The sequence below is a fragment of the Callionymus lyra genome, chromosome 13, assembly GCF_982586985.1.
Source record: "Callionymus lyra chromosome 13, fCalLyr1.hap1.1, whole genome shotgun sequence".
Classification (NCBI taxonomy): domain Eukaryota; kingdom Metazoa; phylum Chordata; class Actinopteri; order Syngnathiformes; family Callionymidae; genus Callionymus; species Callionymus lyra.
The window spans coordinates 17,554,612-17,578,357 of record NC_141830.1 but is presented as its reverse complement, the minus strand read 5'-3'; the positions used below and the strand labels follow the sequence as shown (position 1 = coordinate 17,578,357).

General features: G+C 37.3%; 1 protein-coding gene and 1 long non-coding RNA gene across 2 annotated transcripts in view; both read left to right on the top strand.

The window, feature by feature from the left end:
• grik3 (glutamate ionotropic receptor kainate type subunit 3) overlaps positions 1-22,931 on the top strand; it is an 86,442-nt gene extending 63,511 nt beyond the window's left edge. The window contains exons 10-16 of the mRNA XM_087806469.1: positions 1,730-1,933; positions 8,130-8,353; positions 9,837-9,955; positions 17,982-18,199; positions 20,903-21,128; positions 21,299-21,549; positions 22,596-22,931. Coding sequence (XP_087662595.1) covers positions 1,730-1,933; positions 8,130-8,353; positions 9,837-9,955; positions 17,982-18,199; positions 20,903-21,128; positions 21,299-21,549; positions 22,596-22,787 — 1,434 coding nt within the window. The 3' untranslated portion in view covers positions 22,788-22,931. The remainder of the gene's footprint in view (positions 1-1,729; positions 1,934-8,129; positions 8,354-9,836; positions 9,956-17,981; positions 18,200-20,902; positions 21,129-21,298; positions 21,550-22,595) is intronic.
• Positions 1-23,746, top strand: part of LOC148067585 (uncharacterized) — a 274,440-nt gene that overhangs the window by 120,565 nt on the left and 130,129 nt on the right. The window lies entirely within an intron of this gene.

Sequence of the window (23,746 nt, the reverse complement as noted above, 5' to 3'; positions counted from 1 at the left end):
TGGACAACTTGAGGAAAGTTTGCAGATAAGCGCTTTCTTCTTGAATGCAATGTCATCAAATATTCATAATTCAGGGGCTGTTGAAGTGTTTGAAGTGAACGATAGAAAGCTACGTCTATTAGCAGGTTTTGTTTTGAGGGCAAGTTATGTGAGGAAACACTTCTTTATGTGTTAGCATAGTATACTACATATTGATATATGTTAGTTGTTTAAAATATTGATTAATAAAGAATATTTTCTAAATGTTATTTTATTCAAAGAATAAACCTTTTAGTTTAACAATTGGTCGCAACATTATACAAAGTACAATAAAGTAACGTTTAAATATATATATATATATATATATATATATATATATATACTGTATATATACACAATTATTTAACAAAGGGGTTAAAAAACATTTTGAAATATATTCACAACTTTTAATATATTTCAAAATGTTAAAAACATACATTGATGTTTTCAGAATCAGAATCCTTTATTATTTTATTTATTATGTTGTTAACACAACAATGGATTTTTTTTGATGACAGTACAGAATAATACACAATATATTAGAAAATATGTTAAAATATGTCTTTCAAATTATCTTTAAAAAAAATTCACAGATTTAAAAATAGGCAGTGAAAAAAAGAAAAAAAGATAAAATACATATTTAAAAAAATTACACAAAAATAAATAAAATACAATATCTCAACACATACATAGGTAAATGTTTTTATTAGTTTAAAAGTATTTTAATTTTTAGCATTCAAACATGTTACAGACATTTCTTTACTAAGAAATAATGATGTTGAAAACACATCTTTTTTTAAAAACCTTTTAATGTCTGTCTTACCTCCTGCACAATAACAATAATAATAATAAAAACTACTCGAAAAACAACAATAATAACAAAAATAATAAGGAAAGGCTGACGATTTCGCACTTTGAAAACACCTGATCTATACAGTTTTTCCTAGAGATAACTATAGTTGCAGGTATTTTATTGACTTTCAGTGTTCTGTGTAATAGCACAGTAAAAGCAAAAACAGGAGGTCACCTTCACCAAACAATCAATTACTCCGCCTCTCGCTTCTGTTTGTGTTATACATCTGGCTATTAGACGCACTATATTTCTGTAACAGCCTTTGCATAAAATGAGCAGCCTGGTTTGAAATCCACAGCGGGGTACACAGGTCCATCTCACCGGGAATTGGTGCTTAAGAAAGGGAATTATATTTCTTTTCAGCCCCAAGTTAGTCATTGTCACTCCAGGACCTGGCTCTGCTGGAGACTGGTTAGGAAAGCAAAGGCCACATGATGGGCGTGTTTCATTTTACAGCAGCATTCTGTTCCTAATCAAGTTCAATATAACCCAGATTATGAGCAGCCAGGCAGGATATTATTGGCCAGTTAGGACTTTTCACCACCTGACCATGAAATGAACCCACCTGTGTGAGTTATTTAGGTCAGTGCACAGCGGTGTCAGAAAGCACAGCAGGTTTATTTAGCTTACAGCAACAGCTAAAAAGATTGTTGTATATGTTCAGAACAGACCTTCTGCAGTAGCACAAAGGTAAAGGTTTTCCCAAAGTAGTCCCTTTAAAAGAGGCCACATATGTTGAAGAACTAAAATAATGGGTCATCAGTTTACACCATGTCGCGTGATTTAGTTGTACTTTCTGACACACGAAGTCAACCTCACCATTCCTGTGTATTTTCTCATTGTTTGGCTGGTTTGCAGGAGGAGCCATACGTCATGCTTAAGAAGTCTGACAAGGCACTAGTCGGGAACGACCGCTTCGAAGGATTCTGCATCGACTTGCTCAGGGAGCTGTCCATGATCCTGGGATTCACCTACGAAATCCGACTGGTGCCAGATGGGAAATATGGCTCCCAGGATGATAAGGGCCAGTGGAATGGAATGATCAGGGAACTCATCGAGCATGTAAGTGTATATTGTCGAGCTTTCAACATTTGACAAATTACACTGGTCCCCCAGTGTGTCTCTTTGACTGAATCTGCCCGGCAACCACAAGCATAAAACAGTTTCAGTGGAGCAATCTTTGTTATACACCTCAATTATTTAAACCGTACATCTCTAAATAATAACATTTAATGCCCCAAAATACTGCTCATATATTAATATAGTGTTTAAGCTAACGATTCCAACTTGCATACACACTTCGCCTTTTTTTTTTTTTTAAGTTTATCTGCTTTATTAGAAAACAAAGCACTTATTTGTTTATGTATTGATAATTAAAACGTAATTTCACAAAACATGCCAGTTATACTTGCAATTCTTTTTTTAAATAATCAATAACAAGCCATTTTTAAAGAATGTATACAGGAGCGATATGACCTGCCTAACCTTAAACACATATTGATTATTTTATTTTATTTAAACAAGGATTTTTTTTACCACCCTGCAAAACTCATTGCATTTTCTGGCAAATTTCATAAAATATTCTTGTCATAAAAAAAACATACTAATCGGATATACAAGTAATAGGTTTGTGATTTTATTGGCAAAGTAAAAATAAATAATTTTTTTTTACAAATATTCAACAACACGATATGTTCCAGTTCAACACTTCCTTAAGTACAGAAAGATATTCAATTTTCAAACAAATTTTGTTTATGTTTACATTCCCCGATTTATTATGTGTAATGGCCCAAATCTAGCTACAAGATAAGCTATTATTTGTATCAAACTGTGCGGAAATTTGCCTACTCCAGACCTTGGCTCATGTAAGGGCTTTGAGTGAAGTAATTTGCGTTATAGGGTTGTAAAGGGAGGTATGCAAATCTGCTCATTTTTATGAGTTCCATTTAAAATTAAATTTAGACATACAAAACTTTAGTTTTGATTGATTTTAAATACATTTTGACACCTTAACAAAAAGTGATGCCAATGCTAAAGTGCAAAAAGCTGCAGTTTCTCAAGTGTCCACTTGATGCTGGCTGAAAGAAGGCTGTCTTACAACTGGAACTTGGCTGAACCAGAACGCTGCATTTTCAAGATGGCTTTCAAAACCGCAAATAAGCTTCATAACTGCAGAGTGACAACACAGATACTATGTTTCATATGATATATGATGATATATAATCTATGAATCTCCCATACATGATAAAACTGGAAATTAATATTTGTAAATGACTGTGGCCATTACCTAATCTCCAATTTAGTTTTTTAACAAAATAATTTCCATATGTATTCCAATACAATTTAATCCAACATCCAACAGTGACTTCCTTTAACTGTATTTCTATCCATTTTACGTGGCTCAGTGCTAAAATTATGGGCACAAACTTGTGCCATTGCACACCTCAAAGAGCAGCGCAAGGACAGTCTGTGATCATTGTGCTGAGACACGGTGAGCAGCCGCGAACTTCCGTGTCAAACCTGAGCACCCACGAAACATCCCCACGTTGGAATGATGGTGGCAATTCTGTGCTGGCATTTAAGTGTCTCTGTCAGTGCTCCCTTTTTGTCCTCAGCCCCGTCGGGTCAGGCTGTTACTCAGCTGAAAACTTGTAATAGCGCAAATGGCATTTGGTGCAGGGAATCGCATGGCAAGAGTCAATGGATTGGTGCTGAAAGGGTTAGAAGAGGTGGGCTTCCACTGCAGCACTTTATCTCCCCACCACGGCGTTTTCCTTGTATCCATGTTGATAACAATAACCTTGAGGGGAACAAATGGATTACTGAAGGCAGCAGATGCTGGCATGAAATGAAGAAGCAGGGCTCCATCATTAAACAGCACAAACACACACTGACAATATTAATCTGTTCTCTTGCTTAAAGGGAGAACAACCCGCTTGAGTTTGTTCATTATCTCCCAGCGAAATAGAAAACTATTATTGGTGATTTATATGTTTTCATGAAGTTGCTGCTTCTGGTGATTGTGCGTCAGAGCCCGACACACACACAAACACATCCAAAGCCATTTGCACTAAAATTGTCTTACTTGTTCTACCTTTTGAAGAGACACTCGATCTTTGAAGAAGCATTGCAATAGTGACGCACTATTTGTACCTTAACATGTATAGGTAATGTGGTGACATATTAGTCAACCAAAATGGTTTAGGCAAAATACATCTTGTTTAACATTGCCAAAGCCCTTGTTTCACACTTCAGTCATCTAAACGTATTAGCCAAAAATGTATTTAGAGGGCAACTAATGTGAAAACCCATCTCTCCTGACTCACTCACATGTTTCAAATTTCAAAGTTTGACTCTCCAAGATGCAGCAAGTCCCTCATCATGACCAGGTTTTGAAGTTATTACGTGATAAAGTTCCCCCCCGTCTGATTTCTTAGCGTAGATTTTTAGATACATTTATATTGTGAACCTATGCAAGCCTTGAAGTATTGTACGTAGCTTTTCTTGGAATAAATGTTTCATGAAATTCAGATAAAGCTGGTGAACATGGTGTGGAAAGTGTTAAGAATAACCAGTATAAAATGAAAGGGGAAATACTAGGAACAACTTTTTTGGCAATAGAAAACTTTAGTACGACATGGAGTTAAAAATGACACCGTAGACCAAACTGAAGAACCAGTGGCCCTAGTTTAGAGGTGCCAAGCGATGCAAGCATCGATTTTAATGTCATTTAGTCAAAGAAATCACTCCAAACGTGATACTTGCTAAGTGGTCAATTTGATTCAATTATTAGTCACTTCTAGACATAATTTGTCAGCAGAACAATGCATTGGCTGTTGTGTATATGCATAGACACTTTTAAGGTGACCAACATATTTTTCCACTAATTGGCAGCAGCTTGTGTGTGAGCGAGCATTTCAGTGTTAGTTTGATTGTAATAGAAGGCAGCAGGTTGACCTGTTGGTGAAAGGGAATTGCCTTTAGCCAAAAAGGGGAAGAGTTCAACTGTCACAACTGGAGATGTGCCTGCTTTCTCAAGCAATGGTGAGTAAATCAGTGTTTCAGTCGACCAAGCTCAGACTGTGAGTCAATCAAACCATCAAGAAATATTAGGGTGATATTTACTGCATTTGGAAATCCACTTTTTAAGAATTTAAATGTGACATTTTGATCTTTATATTTCTGCTAATTGGCACAGGGTGGATGGTTTTAAGATAAACAATTAACAAAAATAACATCTGATATCAGAATGCATACAGACTTATACACTTTTCAATCTGTGAAAATCTCACACATATATTGATCAGTAGTAGTGATGGGCTGAAGGAGCTTCAACTAACATATTATATGGTAGAGAGAGAAACATCTAGTGAGCTTGGAAAACTGATTGTACCCTGTATGTTAAGAATGAATCAAAGAAAGACATTGAAGCTGTAAACGTTTTTTTTATAGATACTATTCTATGCTATCCAATTGCATCGCCTATTACTGTATTCAGATCCCAACTGTTAAATGATGTCTCTGCCCTGTGATGGAAGATTTGCACCCCAAGCCAGAATGAAATTGGGGGCCAAATTCTACAGCAATAAGAAGCTAAAGCTAAAAGGTTTTTTTTATGGGTATATGACTTACAAATGCTCTTAAACACATAGCAAACAATCAAATCAATAACCTTAATGTTTTAATAATTATATTGTAAATGCACACACAACTATATATGTATAATAACTTAAGGGCAAATCATTTGTTTATTTTAGTGTGTCTTGAATTGATATTGGACCTCTATTGTACTCATCATTATTTATCTGTTAGTACAAAACTCTCTTTTCAATTAAATATTTACATTAAAAAATGTGCTTAAGATATTGAATATTATTTACCAAAATCACACTCACTCTGCTGTGATTGGTCAATTATTAGGGTTTGCACTGCCTGTCATCAATCCTGTAAGTCTCCAAATCCGAGGGACAAAGCGGGGCCTTATTACAGCTGGCTGGAGAAAGAGTGAAGCACATTATTATTTTATAATGGACTCCGCTCTCGTTCGTCGAGATTTCAGACGGGAGAGAACTTTATAAAGGAATAAATCCAAATGTTTTCCTGATGAGAAACTTACTGCATCTTGGGGAGAAAGACTTCAACATTTGAAAGAAGTGGGTAAGTCAGGGGAGTTCGGTTTTTTATATTAGTTGCCCTTTAAATTCTAAACCTTCTAAAAATGACCAACTCACTAGTCCCACTAGTTCATTCTGGACAGACAGACACGGACATATGGAAATGTGCAAATGAAAAGCTTACTTTCAAAATATATATAGAATACAGTATATAATGATAAATGGTCATGTTTGGAAAAAGAAACACGAAAGCTTGGAGAGGGACTGAACATGTCCGCCATCTGCTCTCCCAGATAAGACTTGTTCATGTGGCACTCAGCAGGCCACCATCAGGTGATTTTGCTTTTGCCCCAGTGTTGAACACAGACATGAAGCGTGTATATTAGCGCACCATAGGGATCTCTGCTATCGCATGCTGGTTGATCTTCCGGCTGAGTGGCAGTTTGGTTCAAAGCGCCATTTGGCAGCAGAGGAACTGAGGGACCGGTGTGATCTATAAACCTCAATAGTTAGAGGCGGACAGCAGACGCACTGTGGGGAGCACCTGCTGTCCAATCTTTGTTCATCTTTAGAGGCCAAAATGCGGGTCGTAGTCTTGTGTGGTTACGACCGCACAAATTGTGTCCTGAGTGTATTTATATCACAAGCAAACATTATAAATAGCCAGTCACACTGTCATCATGAAAGTGGTATGTGTCAATATAAATAAAACAAATATTGTTGTTTTCTGACTGCAACTGCTCAGTAGAAACAACTCCTCATGCCACTTTTCTCCAACAGAGGGAGTGTGTTGTGAGGTCTAGGTGAAGCAGTTGGTTTCTCTAACCTTCTAGCCAGTGAGTTGCTGGATCTTTGAAAAAAAACAAACAAAAAAAACTTGCATTTTTTCTTGTTTTGTTTTCTGGTATTTATAAAACCAGGTCAGCTGAGAGACGTAGTGGTTGGTGCTACAAGCTCTCAGCGAGGTTGCAGTTATGAATCCAACTGCACGCTGATGTAAATCTAACCTGGGCACCATCATTTTAGCATGGGTTTCATCCCCAAAGTCCTAAATAATTATTACGTCAATTGATGACTCTTTACCACTGATTAGAAACACCGTTCTGCATAAGAAATCATGATATATAATAAGGTGTGCTGTGGAAATTTTTCATAATTTATCTGATACTATACTGGTACTTTAAGAGTCCTTTTTTTGGTGCTTATTCTGACTATTTCCACTTTTCGTAGTGATGCGTTTATGAAGCTTCATGAAGCAGTGCCATGTGGTTTAGAGATCAGTAGGTGGCACCATCAGTTTAAAAAAGTGATGTTTCATTAGAACAGTTACCTGGTCTAGAAAGGCGATTAACAAATAATGTTTACCTACTTACTTACTTACAGTAGTGATGGTCTGCTGAAGCTTCATGAAGCAGTGTCATTATTTTTAGAGTCCACCAGATGGCGATCTTTTTTTTAAACAACTGTTCTAATCATTAATCATCAAGTGATGGCGCCACCTACTGACCTCTAAACAACATGACACTGCTTCATGAAGCTTCATCTACACATCACTAGTGAACAGAACTGCCATCTAGTGGTCTCTGAAAATAATGACATTGCTTCATGAAGCTTCATCAGACCATCACTTAACTTTCAGGGGGGTTTGCATGTGGTACGACACCACAATGCATGTGCGTCTGATACATTAAAATAACTTTTAATCAAAATAGCCTTTTACCTTTGTTTTATTTACCTATTTAGACTCGAGAAATTGATGCAGTATAATTGATTTAATGACCGGAAATCTGAACTGAGAAACGTTTTACACAACAACCATATATTGCAAATGGATGATTGAAAACTGAGCCTATTTACTTGATGCTACATTGACTTTTTTGTTATCAACTTTTGAGATTAATGTGCACTAAATGCAGCTTGCAAGAATCAGCGAAAAAACCCTTTTACTAACATAAAATATGTGCTGTTATTCATAGAGGTTGGGAAATATTGATACATACTAACATGTAAGTGTCAAAAGATTCAATCATAGCTTGGTTTCAACTAGTCTTGGAGCGGCTCAAATTTTAAACATACCCATAAATGCATCTGTTGATCTGTTGTCAAAAAAGTGTTCATAGACTCTATATGTATTTGGATTTCAGAGAGCAGACCTTGCTTTGGCTCCTCTCACCATCACCTACATGCGGGAGAAGGTGGTAGATTTCACCAAACCATTCATGAACGTCGGCATCAGCATCCTCTACCGCAAACCTAACACCACCAAGAACGGCTTCTTCTCCTTCCTGAACCCGATGACTCCTGACATTTGGGTCTACATACTCCTCGCCTACCTTGGTGTCAGCTGTGTCCTTTTTGTCATCGCAAGGTGAGTAAGACTTCCCACGACGACTTTCTTTATTTCTTCATAGTTACATTATTTTGATTGAGAAAACACCTGGTACAATCTTGGGAATCACTTCTTAGTCAATATGACGAGCTAAAGCAGAAAAACAGAATTTTTGCCCACAAATGTGCTGCTGAGAGCCATTCTTGGCATTTCCTGTCGCTTCCCATGTAAAGAGGTACTTCAGAAAGTTTTAGAAAAGCGGCTATTGAAAGACGATTGAGAGCAAACAGCTGCACTCTGCTGTGCGAATAGAAATATTCCAAAGTTGATTCCGAAAGGGTAAAACGATCTTGCTGGGAATGCTGATGTTAATCAGATTAAATTGAGCTGCTATGTTGCGTTAGTTCATCTTGTCTACTGACATCAATTCCATTTTACTTAATTTAAAAAACAAACTAACAATTTAGATAATCAATTTTTAATATTACTTTGCATGTAAACAATATCAACAGCTGGTCTTTTTTCCAAACATTTTTAATCTCCTCTAAGTCCTTTATATTCCTTTTGCTTTATCAACTGCACATTCTTTCCCACTATTTGACCATTTATTAACAATATAAAGCATTAAATGCTGTCACACTAGTAATAAGGTTATTAGAAAGAAAGTTTTGCTATGATATTTCGTGATAGCCGTCATTCGAAAACAAAAATTGCCATGAACTCATCTTGAGAGAATATTGTGCATATATTCCTATATATCGCCCAAATTATTAACCATTATATCTGAAATACCCTGGACTGATTGTCAGTGTATCACAGTGTTGACAAAGATAAATACTAACATGTATCCATAAATACATGAATGAATAAGTGTCCATTCAATTAGGATGAATTCCCTTCTTGAAATGAGGGATTTAATGAAGAGATTAATCCTTCATGTTGAACCGCTAAAAGGGAGAGTTTATGCGACACATTCGTCAAAATGACATTTTATTTCCTGAGCACAATATCTTTCTCATCATCTCAGGCTCGCCTTCAACTACAAATACCTGAGACTGTTTCGAGAAGGGGATTAAAAAGCCGCTATGGGGTCATTTAGGTTTGACATTTGATCATGCCGATAACAATATATATATATATATGGAAAAATAAGGACAAAGCCAAGTGTATAATGTCAAATATCATTGGGAAACTTTAACTGATATTATCAGCACATCATGTTGAAAAATTTCTTGTTATTTACACCCAAAACTTTTTCTCAGCACATTCTCAATCCTCTTACTTTGTGCACGTATTGTAATTTATACTCAGTGTATATTTCAGAACTCATATCTATTTTTTCTCATGTGCTTTTTGAATTATAAAAAGATCTGAATAAATTTGTCAAATGATTTATAAAAGCAACTATAAAATCTCAATTTCATCATAACCAGACGGATATTGTTTGCCTTAGACTGATGTTGAGAATCACAAAGTACATTTTTTCGAATGCCTGTATTTTTTTTTTGTCTCTTCTCTCTAGATTTAGTCCGTATGAATGGTACGACGCTCATCCGTGTAATCCTGGATCGGATGTGGTGGAAAACAACTTCACTCTCCTCAACAGCTTCTGGTTCGGAGTCGGCTCCTTAATGCAGCAGGGTAAGAAACAGACGCAGCACCTCGAACGTCAAAAACATCTTTTTTTTGTTTCTCGTCTTAGCTCCGACTCCCTGCTTTTTATAACGACTTCCACTTTGAGATTGTTTTGGGAGACATTTACCTGTCAAGCAGAGCCTCGGTGCTCAGTCTTACGTGACAAAGGAAGGGTGTTGTCACCTACACGCTGGGTAAAAAGGGAACGAGTGGGTGCCAGGCACTTGTCACGCGCTGGCAGCTGACGATGGAACATGTTGATGCATATACTTCGTCATTTCACACTTGGGGTCTGGTTTAAGCTTTTTGGGCTAAAAGAAGGTGGATCGAGAAACTTGGCTGACAAGTAGCAGCTGTCATTTATTTAGGATCTGCAGGAATGTATGGACCAACCAGCAAAATGTACACTTTAACGATTAACTTTAGCTGATTTCTAATGTACATGATGAATCAAAATTGAATCTGTATAATCCCTAACACAGATTTTGTAAAAGGAATAAACTAAATAACTGAAAATGTTTTTACAATTTTACTAAATGTATTTGATTAAAAAAACGAAATAAAGGATGTAAAAAAAAAACACAAAGAGAGGACAGTAATAAAGTGTTTAACCTCACAGTAACGAGACAAATCAAGAAGGCATAGCCAGGGCCGACAATGGATCTCTGCCCGTAAGGACAGCAAACACATTCAGCAATTCATTAGGCACACAAGCTCGGCTCCGCGCCTGCGAAGCTGCAATGCAGCTCTGCCAATTTGCCGGTTCAGGCGAAAGGATACGAGTGCAGCCACAGTGAGATGGAATCAAAATGAGCTTGTTAGTCGGTGATTATCAAACTAAACTAAGCATTCTTCGTTATAATTTAAACTGCATGCATGCTTACAGTTAATTTTCCAATCAATGTTACTTTGTGCATCCCTTTAAAGAAGCTACTGTTTTAACTGTTTTGTTTAAATCGTTATTTCTTATTTATTAATTATTTGTTTTTGTTATGGTTGTTACTATGATTATTATTTTTGTTATTGCTGGATTTGTCATTAATTGTTCTGCTTTTATTGTGTTTTTAAATGTGTAATTCTGACGTAAGAGAAAAGGAGTTGAGCAAACTTGTTGAAGGATTAGAGCAACATGATTGTATCAACAACTAACACACAAGCACACACTTCCACTCCCGGGCATGCGAGGAAACACTACTCCCGAGAGTGGGATCAAATTAAGCAGCATGTTGAGTAATAAAGAGAGATACTAGTCTAGTCTGCAGCCCTGACCCCACCACTAGACCCACAATAACCTTCAATGCCCCAATTTTCTTTTAGCTAGGATGACACACCGAGATAAACAAAAGGATGAATTAAAGCTATTATGTAGTTAACAGACATTTCTGAATATTCTGAATTAATTAATTTCTGGTTTTGGAAGAGAACCAGGGGGAACTAAACTAGGGGACCTTTTGGGTGTGATTGGTGGCATGTTCCATTTGGACCTGGGAGTTTTATGGGTGATCGTCAATGATGTTCTTTGTTCCCCACGTGATTTGGTTTGGTTGTATTTTCTATTTTAAAAGGGCACCTAATGTGTTGATTTAAGTGTCTCTTAAATTGTTCTATGACATCTATTATACTCATCAGTATGTTTCTTTTTGCACAAAACTCTCATTTAATAAAGATATGTATATAAGAAAATATGCTTAAACCTCGCCCACTTAAAATTATGTCAAGGTCAACATTTAGAACCTGTGAATAAGTCAAGAGAGTTGGGTTTTCATATTAGGTGCCATTTAAGCTATTGCCTAGTGTTTATTTGCTTATCTATATTTCTCATTTGTGTGAAAAAACAATTTTTTTGGTGAATTAATTCATTATAGCCGTTTTCTCTTTGGCTGAGGCTACAACCTTCGTCTTTTAGGAGAGAGTGGAGCACAGTTTACAAGTGTCAACTTCTGTGCTGGAATGTTCTGTCTGGATTTAATTGAAATTTTGCCTGGTGAACATTTTTATTATATTTAGATTTATTGATCGTGGAATAGTGACTTTTTAAAACTTTTTAACGGTTTTCAGAAAATAGAAAAGAAAATACTAAAACAAATAAACAGGATTTATTTCGTAAACTCTCGTCGGCCTCATCCGTCGACTCCAACGCTGACTGTCTTGACACAATAATAATCAAGGAAAAATGTTTAAAACATTAGGTTCAGCTATCTCTTTTATTGCTTTAATAGATACTCGGTCCATTCTTCTTCTTCTATTGTTTTTTTTTTTTTGTTAATTGTCAAAGTGTTTTTGTCTCCGTCACTACTTTGGTCGTTGTGGTTAAATATGTCAGCCGTTGTCAAGCACTGGTAGCATCAGCGCGGCAGCACATTACTATTCTGTCCGGAGGGTCGTGCAGACGTGCGTGCATGTGTAAGCAGCAATTCAACTCAGTTCACCCTGGGCGTGATGTGACGTCACCATGGAGATGTTTTTTCCACCAAGCGCTTGAATAAGTAATGCTCTGGTTAAAGGTTTACCAGACCACATATAGAGGCTTCTCTGCATTGACCACAGCTAATATCCTTTCAAAATTTCTCGATGAAATTTATTATTGCACATTATCATCCGTTATTCTTTTTATTTTACCTTAAAATATACTTATCGTTGCAGCATTTTACTATTGGAAGGAACATAGTCATTGACTTTGTTGTTGTTGTACTATGGTAACGTTATCGCAGTACTTAAACATTGTGTTAGTAGAGTTCACCGGTAATATTTCTCTCATCACCGTGTGATCGTGTTCTGGTTTTACCTCTCCCGCTGAATCTTGTAGCACATGCTGCAAGGTGGCGTTCGCAGCGAGCTACATTTTGTCGGTGTCAAGTAAACAGACAGGAAATGCTCGAGTGCCAACGCGGTGACAGCAACTGAGACGAAAGCCATTTTCTTGACGTGTTTAAAATGCAAATAGATGTGTTTGAAGGGGATGTATAAAAAATAAAAAAATAGCAGCTTGTCTGTGGGAGGAAGGTGTCAGAGACTACATAAAGAACACAAGCTATCAAGAGGTGCAAAAGCAAACACTTCAAATTCCTTCCTGGGGGTCTGTGACGCTTCTTGCTCGCAGCATATGCACCATAATTTGCTCTAAATTGGTTTCCCCATTTAAGATTTGTATTTTTCCCCCAACATGACGTTGTACCTGAAGGAGGATCACTTTTGAACAATTCGTCTGGTGATATGTGATGTGAATATTCCCCGTATGAATATACACACATGATTGATCTTCAACTTCAAACGGGTGAATAAGACACTAATGAAAATGAATGAATAAAAAATGCTTTTCTTAAAATATTTTCATATTAAAACCGGTTATACCACTTTTGGTCTTGCTTTAAGGCAACCTTGCATTAGGGTCAGATCTACTATAAATGTCACGGTACGAGTACAGGGCTAACTCAAGTGCAGTTGCGATGAACCAGCAGGTTCTCGTGACTCGAAACAAAAAACAAAACACCCACCGAACCTGTTAATAAAGAAAAACAAAATCCGGGATGAAAGCAGACAACATGGATGACAAAATACTCGAGGACAACAAGAAACTAAAACACTCGGGCACTGAGACATAACAATGTTAAATGTATAAAAAAAAAAAAGTAGTCCAGCTCAGGGAAATGAAAAGTGAGAGACAGGAAGTGAAGGAACAAAATAAAAGTGGAACTTAACAGTTGGTATCTTACTATGTAGTGCATGTGATGTTTTCTCTTAATGCTTCCTGTGTAGTAGTTTCAGCTCAAAAGGAAGTACTGAGAATAAGTTAAGACACGAGTTATGCATTGTATGTACAATCAAAAAAGGGTTCTGAACTTGAGATTCTGCCAGCAAATAAAAATGGGCCTTAGTGCCAAAGTGCAACCAGAGATCAACCCTTTAGGACACGGGTGTGACACTCAATCATGCAAAGGGCCAACATCTTTAAGGAGTCCAAGTCGCTGGCCAAACAATTTTTATATTTACTTAACAGGAACTAGCTGATTTTCATACTGTCTTTTAATTTTTTCGGTCTCTATTCATCTTAATTAACGCTGTATTTGTCCTGTCTCTCCGGCACATTTCTTTTAACATCAGATTTTACTCTTATTGTTGACATCCAAAATCTTTGTACCTTATCACATTATAAATTATTTCTGTCTGTTTATAGAATATAAAATATAATATTTTCTTCAAAGTAAAATTAGCTTGTGGCACTTCAAGACGCTTCAGTAATTTGTCAAGTGAGTATTTTTTAAAAACAAACCTGAAAATGAGTAACACACAAACTCTATCTATACAATTTATTTTTTACTATTTTTACAGTTTTGTCCGTTAATATAATGCCGACATAATTCCGGTACTAGGTGCAAAAAAAAACATTGCCATCTTAATAGGTCACTACCATGTTATACACTTTGATTTTAAGAAAACTGTCTGGTTTTCCACTTAAAATGACTTGCTTTGATGAATTTCAATAACCCTGATAAACCTTCCCAATTAATGCAACAGCACTTATGATAAACAGAGAATCTTATATGAATTGGAAAGGCCCAAAAAAACTAAACGGCAACATGACAAAAAAATCTTTACAATTCTCGATCTATTCTTTATCACTTCCGCCGTCATCTTGAATTCCAGGTCCAACAGTCACCAGATGACGGGCACACGTGAATTGAATCAAAAATGATCGAGCCCATAAATCTTCTCACTATCACATTATTTTTTTTCAAGAAGTCAAGAAGGGTCTCAATGCTTTCAACTTCTGAAAAGCAGCATGGAGCCGGAGGTGACAGTAAACAGGGGCACGTACGTCTCGGCTAACATGCAATTGCAATACATTCATGTTGTCATGAGGCAGACACAAACACAAAAAGACAGTCCACCAGACACAGCACAGATACAGCAGTGTATGTCACTGTCTCTCATACACACACAGATGACAAGGTGTACTATATTATCACTTTTCTCAGGTTTACTCCGGGTACTCTGGTTTTTAGGTTCCCCTTTGTGTGCCCTGTGACTGGCTTGCAACCTTTTCAGGGTGTCCCCCGCCTCTCACCCAAAGTAGCTGGGTCGACCCCCTTAATGAATGAATGGTTCTTGTTCACATATTTTAAAAACAAATATGACAAATATACTCCACTTTTGTTGTTAATACAGCTTAATGTGCACATTTACACACTTGCACAGGTTGGATTTACTGTTGATGCTTGTTTCTGTTTGAATGTCCTTTCTGACTTGTAATTCAAGACAAGTTCATACCTTTTTTTTTATCATTTCACTGAAAGCTTCTAGAAATGCAGGGAAAACAAGCAAATGATCCCTTGTTTAATGCAGTGTTTTATAGAGGAATTAAACATACATTTCTTTCATTAATAAAACATAAAGACAGTCATTCAATGTGTGCTGAATAAATGAACACATATGGCCTCTCAGGGAAGTTTTGGAGATTTGGATCGAAAAACAGAAGGTCTTATAAGTTTTTACCTTGATATATTAATAATAAGGCTGCATGGGAAAATAAATCCAACTTACGTCAATATGCTGCGGCAATGTTGCTGAGATAGAAGGCAGATCTTCAAAGATCCCGATACTTGAGTCAGAAGCTGGTGAGGCTTGTATAAACTACTTTAAAAGAAGAAATAAATACAAAAAAGGAGGATATGATAGTTATTGGTTACATGGGATTCTAGTGGTAGTGATGGTCTCATAAAGCTTCATGAAGCAGTGTCATGTTGTTTAGAGGTCAGTAGGTGGCGCCATCAGTTTAAAAATGATGTGATGTTTCATTATAGCAGTTGTTCAAAACAAAGGAAAATAATGCAGAGACCGCCATCTAGTGGACTGAAAAAAATGACACTGCTTCATGAAGCTTCATCAGATCATCACGATCTAGTAGCACACAACAACCACATCTCAAACAAACACACACACAAAAAAATATATATCTGTCGTACATTGCAAAAGTAACAGTGTAATAACTTTTTTGTGAAACCTCATAGTTTAGACTATGTGACAGAAACATGGATATTTGACAAGCATGTTTAAATAAAATAAACCTTGATCAACCTTTCAAACCGTAACAATAATTCTCAGTCATTTTATTTCTAGTAGAATAAAATTCTTTAAATTACATTACAGATTTTTATTCAACAGCGGGGACGCACTTTATGTCGCCACAGTTGTTCCATCATCGGTTCATCTGGTTACCTACGAACATAAGATGTAATGAAGCCGCCATCAGACATATCACAACACACAAGCTTAATACATTTCCCGGAAAGCTTTTAGTCATTCCGTCATTGAGCCATTGCTGTTTAATATCTGATCGATAGATAGAATGAAAGAAAGAAACCGTCAGTAGCACAGTTTTCCTGACAGACGGTAATACCTCAAAATCACACTGTAGTTATCCCATCATGGACCTCATGATAACATAACTGAAGAATGACGGTGATTCAGTTTAGATGGTACACATGAATAAATGAATACAGAGAAAAATGGCCCAAATTTGCAATGAAACAAACATCCAACAACAAAATTGGAAAACAAATAAATAAATATATTTTTGATTTCTACAATGAAAAACTGAAAGATCATTTGAGAAAAGAAAACAACATTCCAAAATAAAATTAATAAAAAGTTAAATTTGAGGCAAATTTTGATTTAAGACCCATCCATTTTGACATGAGCTTTAATTGTTGCAGTGCATTATGGTGTTCTTGGCATGAGTGGTGGAAATGCTTGTAGTACTTTTGTAGTAGATTGTTTCACAGCTCTATTGCTTTTGAGAAGAGTTTGACTTTAATGGTTGTAACTGCATATTTAATTAGCATATAAAAGACATTCTGTTACCAAAACTAATTTAAAGTATGAAGTCACTTCTTTCCCATATGCTTCTTACTATACACTGTAAAGCTCTCATACTGCAATTACTCTTGCTCTGCTTTAGATTTGTAAGAAGGACCTGGTGGTACATTCAATGACCTTGTAATTGTAAAAGTGACAAACTATCACAAACATTACGACGAAATATAACAGACTCAGAAAAGATAATATTGTTTACACCTTTATATCTGTGAACACCTCCACACCAGATTTATAGACCTCGAATGCATTTTTCAAAATGTCTAGTAAACAACACAGCCGTGCTATTTATAACAATGTGTGTCGTAGCAGCCGGTGCTACTCGTATTTCCAAAGAAAGCCCAACTTCTCTGTGTGTAATGTTGACACCCGTGTATTTCCCTGGCACCATGACAGGTCGACTTTTTTGTATTTATTAGAGTGTTGTGATGCAGTGCCATATGCTGCTCCCTGCTGACAACAGCACTTTACAGCGTGGAATTCATTTGCGTTACCCATGGCTTGCAGTCATTTTTAGTGCAAGAACACAATGCATCTGGATCGTCCCTCTCCCAAGTCACAGCGAATTACAGAACACTGCCATCTTCCCTTGTTTGTAACCATGTAGAGTCTTTGTCAAACCACAAAGGACGAACGCAATCAAATTTGGTAGAAGAGGTTAAAGAGCTGACCACTCTGCCCTCCTCCCCTCCCTTCTGCAGGCTTGTTACTCTTCAGAATTGCCCTCATAAATCTTCCCAGTAACGTAGGCGAGTGCACAATGTACAAGGGTATTTTAAAGGTTGTCAGAGATGAGAGATAAAGTAACTTCAACGTCGCTGAGTGAGATGTTGTCAACACCAAAGTATTCAGCCGTCAAGGAGTCTTTATTCTTCCTTTTTAGCATTTTTTGAGTTTCCGCAACAGAAAAAAAAAAAAAGTCACATATCTAGTGATGGTCTGATGAAGCTTCATGAAACAGTCATGTTGTGGCGCCATTCTTTTAAAAATTATGTGATGTTTCATTAGAACAGGTGTTTAAAACAAAGGAAAATAATGCAGAGGCCGCCTTCTAGTGGACTCTGAAAATAATCACACTGCTTCATGAAGTTTCATCAGACCATCACTACTCTTATCCACCAATATTCTCAAACTAACGTTTGTCTTATTTCGTGTGCAGGCTCTGAACTGATGCCCAAGGCCCTGTCAACAAGGATCATCGGCGGCATCTGGTGGTTCTTCACTCTCATCATCATTTCGTCTTACACGGCTAATTTAGCAGCATTTCTTACCGTGGAGAGAATGGATTCCCCCATGGACTCGGCTGATGACATCGCTAAACAGACCAAAATCGAGTACGGAGTGGTCAAAGACGGCGCCACCATGACCTTTTTTAAGGTAAAAAGTGACAAAGTCAGAATGAAAATAACTATGAAAATAACTATGAAATGTGATCAACTAATTACTAATTTACCAGAAAGAGTTTGTTTGTTCTCCCGGTGAACACATGGATATCCTCATGCTGGAAAAAAAAGAGAATTGTGCTGTCAAATAATCGTAAAACATAATATCAACTAATCAAAAAGCATTTTCTATTGAATATGCAGTATATATAGCCTTCTAATAAAAATACGATACAATAAATATGAAAACTACGAAGAATGAAACTTTATCTCAAACAAAAAGATAGAATAACTATAATAACTATAAATGTATATTCTACCTTTGAGTTATTTTAATAAATATCAGTAGATTTAAAGCATAAAAATTAAGAAAAGGTTAAAAATAAAAAAAACATGTTAAGCAAACATACAATTTAATATTAATTTAATCATGTAATTCAAAATAAATTCAATAAAAAAGGTAAAAGATTAAATTATAGCTAAAAGTATAGATAACGGAAAGGTAATAGTAAATGTGTTTTGATTGACTTTGCCAATAAACATGAAAAAAAGATCCAAAAGCCATATCTTATATATATAATACTTATATAATATAACAGCAGAAAAGTAATGGTGGTTAAATGAATTAAGGGGCTATCTAGCTAAGATTGTAAAAATGCTGAAGTGCCTAGAAAGAAAAAAAAAAAGATCTAGGTCTGTGCTACTACAATTATAGCAACATTTAAAACCAGACAGTTGTGTGTTTGAATCTCTTGAGCGCTCAGGTGACTGACAAATGCTCCGTAAGCTTATTTTTTTGTTTATCATTACTATTTTTTCAGATGGCCTTTTTGCACCGATAAAGTTCCAGATTCAAGAAGTGACCATGTAAGAGGAAACAGGTGTTTAATTACTTAATCGGGGTCTAAGAAGTCAGGTCCTTCTGCTGCTCCGTGCACTCGGGGGAGAGTCTAATGATGTGAACTTAATCAGCTGAAGACGCCTCATAAATACTGAGGAGGTCAGGGAAGCATTCCGGCTCATCAGACGCAGATAACATCTGTGTCCAGGAAAGTTTTTACTTTTGGCATCTGCTTGAACGGGAGGATATTTACGAATATACAGGTTTACGCAAACAAAATGTAAATCAACTTTTCCTCAAGTTACAATTTCGTTTTCACACATTGTCCAAGTTTGACTGACATATCCTGCATTTTTAGAAAATCTATTCCTATTACCATACATGAAGTGAAACTGAGTCGTGCGGTCTAAGGCAGCGCTTATGGCTGCTGGAATGAATATAAAGCATTTTCCTGGGCAGCGTAAAGACGGTGCATGATGGCTTTTGCATGGGTCTGCGGGACTATGATTATGAGCATGAAAGTGCTCTCCATCTGTCTCGGCTCATCATGGACAGGCTGGGAGGAGTTTCCCAGAATGGTCATAATTTTTTATCTTTTCAGCCCCAACATACGCATAAATTGGTGGGATATTGCAAGCAGGTGGTGTGAAGAAATGTCCATGTAGTCAAAACCAATATTGAACGATGAGTGTTTGCACACACTCAAATATAGTGAGACACTGTCTATAAGGAGGAACCTAAACATGCTTCCATTTTAACAAGGGTTCACTTGGTGGGGTTTTTTTCCCCTCAATTTGAAATGGCTTATTGTCTTTAGAGTAGTCATTATCTTGGATTGGACATGGTTTAAACGTGACCCAATAGGACGGTGAGCAAAATCGCACACAGCTTGATGCAAGACTAATGAAGAAGAAAATACATGATGTAGTTCAGAAGTACTTGGGAGAGGAGATGATTATAAGACTGCAGCTCACTAACCTTTATGTGCGTAATGATGGCGGTTCGCTTCACGCCGTCGTGATGGTTTGGCCCTCTTTTTATCTCGATAACATACATTAGAAATTGTTTTTATGAGTCAATTCACATATAAATGAAGAATTAAAATGTCATGAAAAATTGCTGATTCCCCTTCTAATCTTTTTCCTCTTCCAAAATTGTACACGGTGGTTCACGGTTGTTATGTAAAGTGCTTGCAGGGTTTTTCTCAGTCTGGAGGTGTGTGTCTTGATTGACCTTTAACTTCTGCCAGAGGGCAATCATTGAAGCAGGTGTCGGCTGGGGAGACGAGTTCTAGTTGCTCTCCTTAGGGAGCATTAGATGCCCCCCGGAGATGGAGAAGTCTGCGTTCTTTAGCATCCTCTGGAGCGGTTCTGGTCCCGAGTAAATCGGCTCCCACACTATGGCTGCATACAACACACTTTACTACACACTTTAGTTGTATCACATCATTTATAAGTGATGGCGCCACCTACTGACCTCTAAACAACATGACACTGCTTCATGAAGCTTCACCACCACATCACTACCAAATACACCATTAAAATGCAGTAAATCCAATTTTAGGATGCATTATTAAATCTTGTTTCAAATCTTCGAAACATATACAGCATATGTTTTTTTTTATTATTCTTGGGTGCAAAAACATACGCAGAAATAAGGGTCAGCCCCCCCAAAGGTCACACTTTAACATCATTGTGATACAAATATATTTAAGTAATACAACATCCTGGTGATAAGACATTAACCAAGAATCATTCTCAGACGTAGTTGCAAAAATGCCTTATATCATTGCACTATGACAACATTGTGGTATTCTGTTTGTTTGACTTCATTGCAATTCCATCTTTTTTCATACAGCGATCCAAGGTTTCGACTTTTGAGAAGATGTGGGCTTTTATGAGCAGCAGGCCGAGCACTTCATTCGTGAAGTCTATCGGGGATGGAATTCAGAGGGTGCTCAAGTCTGACTACGCCTTCATTACCGAGTCCAGCACTATTGATTACATCACCAAGCGGAACTGCAACCTGACTCAGGTGGGAGGAATCATCGACAGCAAAGGCTATGGAATCGGCACTCCTTTAGGTAAGACAGCAAAATACATGAGTGTAATATGAGGTTTGACTTTACTTAGTTGCCATCCAGGGTTTTTTGCTACTAGCTACAACTGAGGCACGGCATGTTCATGAACCTCGTTATCGCAGAAAGCAGCTGGTGCCGCTGTCAAAATAAAGCAGACATTATGTTGCTTTCAGGCTCCCCATACAGGGACAAAATCACCATAGCAATCCTGAACATCCTGGAGGATGGGCGCCTACACATGCTGAAGGAGAAATGGTGGAGTGGGATCAGCTGTTTGGATGAAGAGCGACGGGAAACGGGCCCCATGGGCATCCAAAAACTGGGTGGTATTTTCATTGTGCTGGCGTCGGGCCTGGTGGTGTCTGTTTTCGTGGCCATCGCAGAGTTCATCTACAAACTGAGGAAGACGGCTGAACGTGAGCAGGTACATGTCCCTGTGACTCCTTTGCTAGTTCAATTATGTAAAGGTCGCCTGAGTTTATTTACATTTTATGGCTTTTATGTTTGGATTTCAGTGAGAATTAATCCTAAAGATCTGAAATAACACCTTCCAGCTTGCCTGCTAATTCTAATGTTTGCTTGGTTTCCAAAACAGCTCTTTCTTCGTCTCACTCCATCTTAGTTAACTCAGTGCTTCACGTTTTTACTGTCAATATACAAATGCATGCTATATATCAGTGAAAATATTTTCTGCATTTAATCACATCATTCAATATAGGTAATTATTCATTCACGAGATTGTTATCCAAAGGGTTACAAAGGCATAGCAACTAGAGTTTTTAGGAAGCTCTACTTGGTCCAGTTGCTTTACTTTGGAACCCTTTGGATGGTTCAGAAGTTATTGCACCACAGAGTCTGAGTAGCTTAAAGTGAGAGTTCTCCTTAAATTCAAATTTCACTTTTCTACTCCCTCAATGACTAAGGGTTGGGATTCTTTTCAGAGTAATCTGTTCGGTTTTAGAGTTGTAGGCAAAAATGTAATTACATTTTTAATGTAGTGCAATGACTGATGCTCAGCTGTTGTCTTCGTCCAACAAGACACACTAAAAAACATCCAAATACCTGAGTGGTGCTCGTCTGTAATGTCCATCTTGTATTGAGGCCTCGACATGTGGAATTGTTCCAAAAAATCTGAAAAAGAGGTTAATAATCATAGACTCGTTTCATTTTTGTCGGATCAAATCCTAATGTCGAGATGTTTAGAACATTTTGGGTGAACTCTCCCTTTGATATGCAAACACTGTTGGGGTCTCGGAGTGATATTTCTTAAAGCCGACATGATCTTAACGATTCAGATTAAAAACAATTTGCCATTTAATATTTTACAAATGCAAGCCTTTCAATCCCTGTGTGCTCATTACCAGCAAACATATTTGAAACATCTTTGATTATAAATATCTAAGGCATTTATACCCCCCTCCCTTTCCCCTCTTCCCCTTTCTTTCCTGTCCGTTCACCCTTTGTGCCCAGAGGTCTTTGTGCAGTGCCATGGTGGACGAGATCAGACTGTCGTTCACCTGCGAGAGGCGAGTGAAACACAAACCTCAGCCTCCAGCCATGGTGAAGACGGATGCAGTGATAAACATGCATGCATACAACGACCGACGACTCCCGGGAAAGGACATGAGCTGCAACACTGGGATGACCCCCGTGTTTCCATGACATTGTGCTCCCCCTCGGCCAAGACCCTACTGAGCAACGTGTCGGGGGCGATCCCAGAGACCAGAGACAACGGCATAGACGGGATCCTGAGATTCAGTTTAAACCACAGTGACATGGGGACACTTACAAAACATGGGCATCTCAAAATGGCAGCATCAGCCACACAGGTATAATAACTGTCATGAAAAAGATGAAAAACATGTTAAAGGATCTATCTCTTTTCTTTTTTTTCTTTTTTGATTAACTCACCATTAAAGGAAAAGTTTGCTAAATAACTGTTCGACAAAAACAAGAATCATCAAGAAGAGATGAGAGTAGCAATATTCTCATTTGTCTTTGTTCTCATTTTGAGTGGACAACCGAACGTCTCTGTCAACTGAATGAAACGTTACCTCAAACACGTTGACAGTCGGAACTCATACTCTTGAGTCGCCCACAGAAGAAAATAACACACGGTTCTTGAAGACAGGATTCACACGGACATTGTGTCGAAAACACAAGAGATACGTCTTGCAATGGTCCTACTACTGTTTTCTTTGTCCATTTTTATTTCCACAAGATGACACGTTAAACAAGCTGTGATGGAAAATAATCATTTAATGTCAGAATTATTTTGTGCATGGTTGAGTTTCAATCTGAGTATTTATTGCCAAAGATGTGACCTTTGTGTGGAATTGTGTTCGAAATTCGGCTTGAGCTGCTCATCTTGTGGTCAATGTAGAGTCATTTTAAAATAATAAAATAGGGTGACTAAGGGATTTTTTTTGGGATAAGGATGGAAAAGGTTTTAATTCCAACCAAGCAGCCTGAGATGGGCAAACAAATGTATTTACCACTGAACTGTTGCTTCATTACAGATTAACTATAATGTAAAACAATCAGATACAGATAAAGGTTTTGCGGTATGTGCAGTATGATAAAGTTTCTGTCAATTAACCTAATCTCAAAACAGCCGCCAG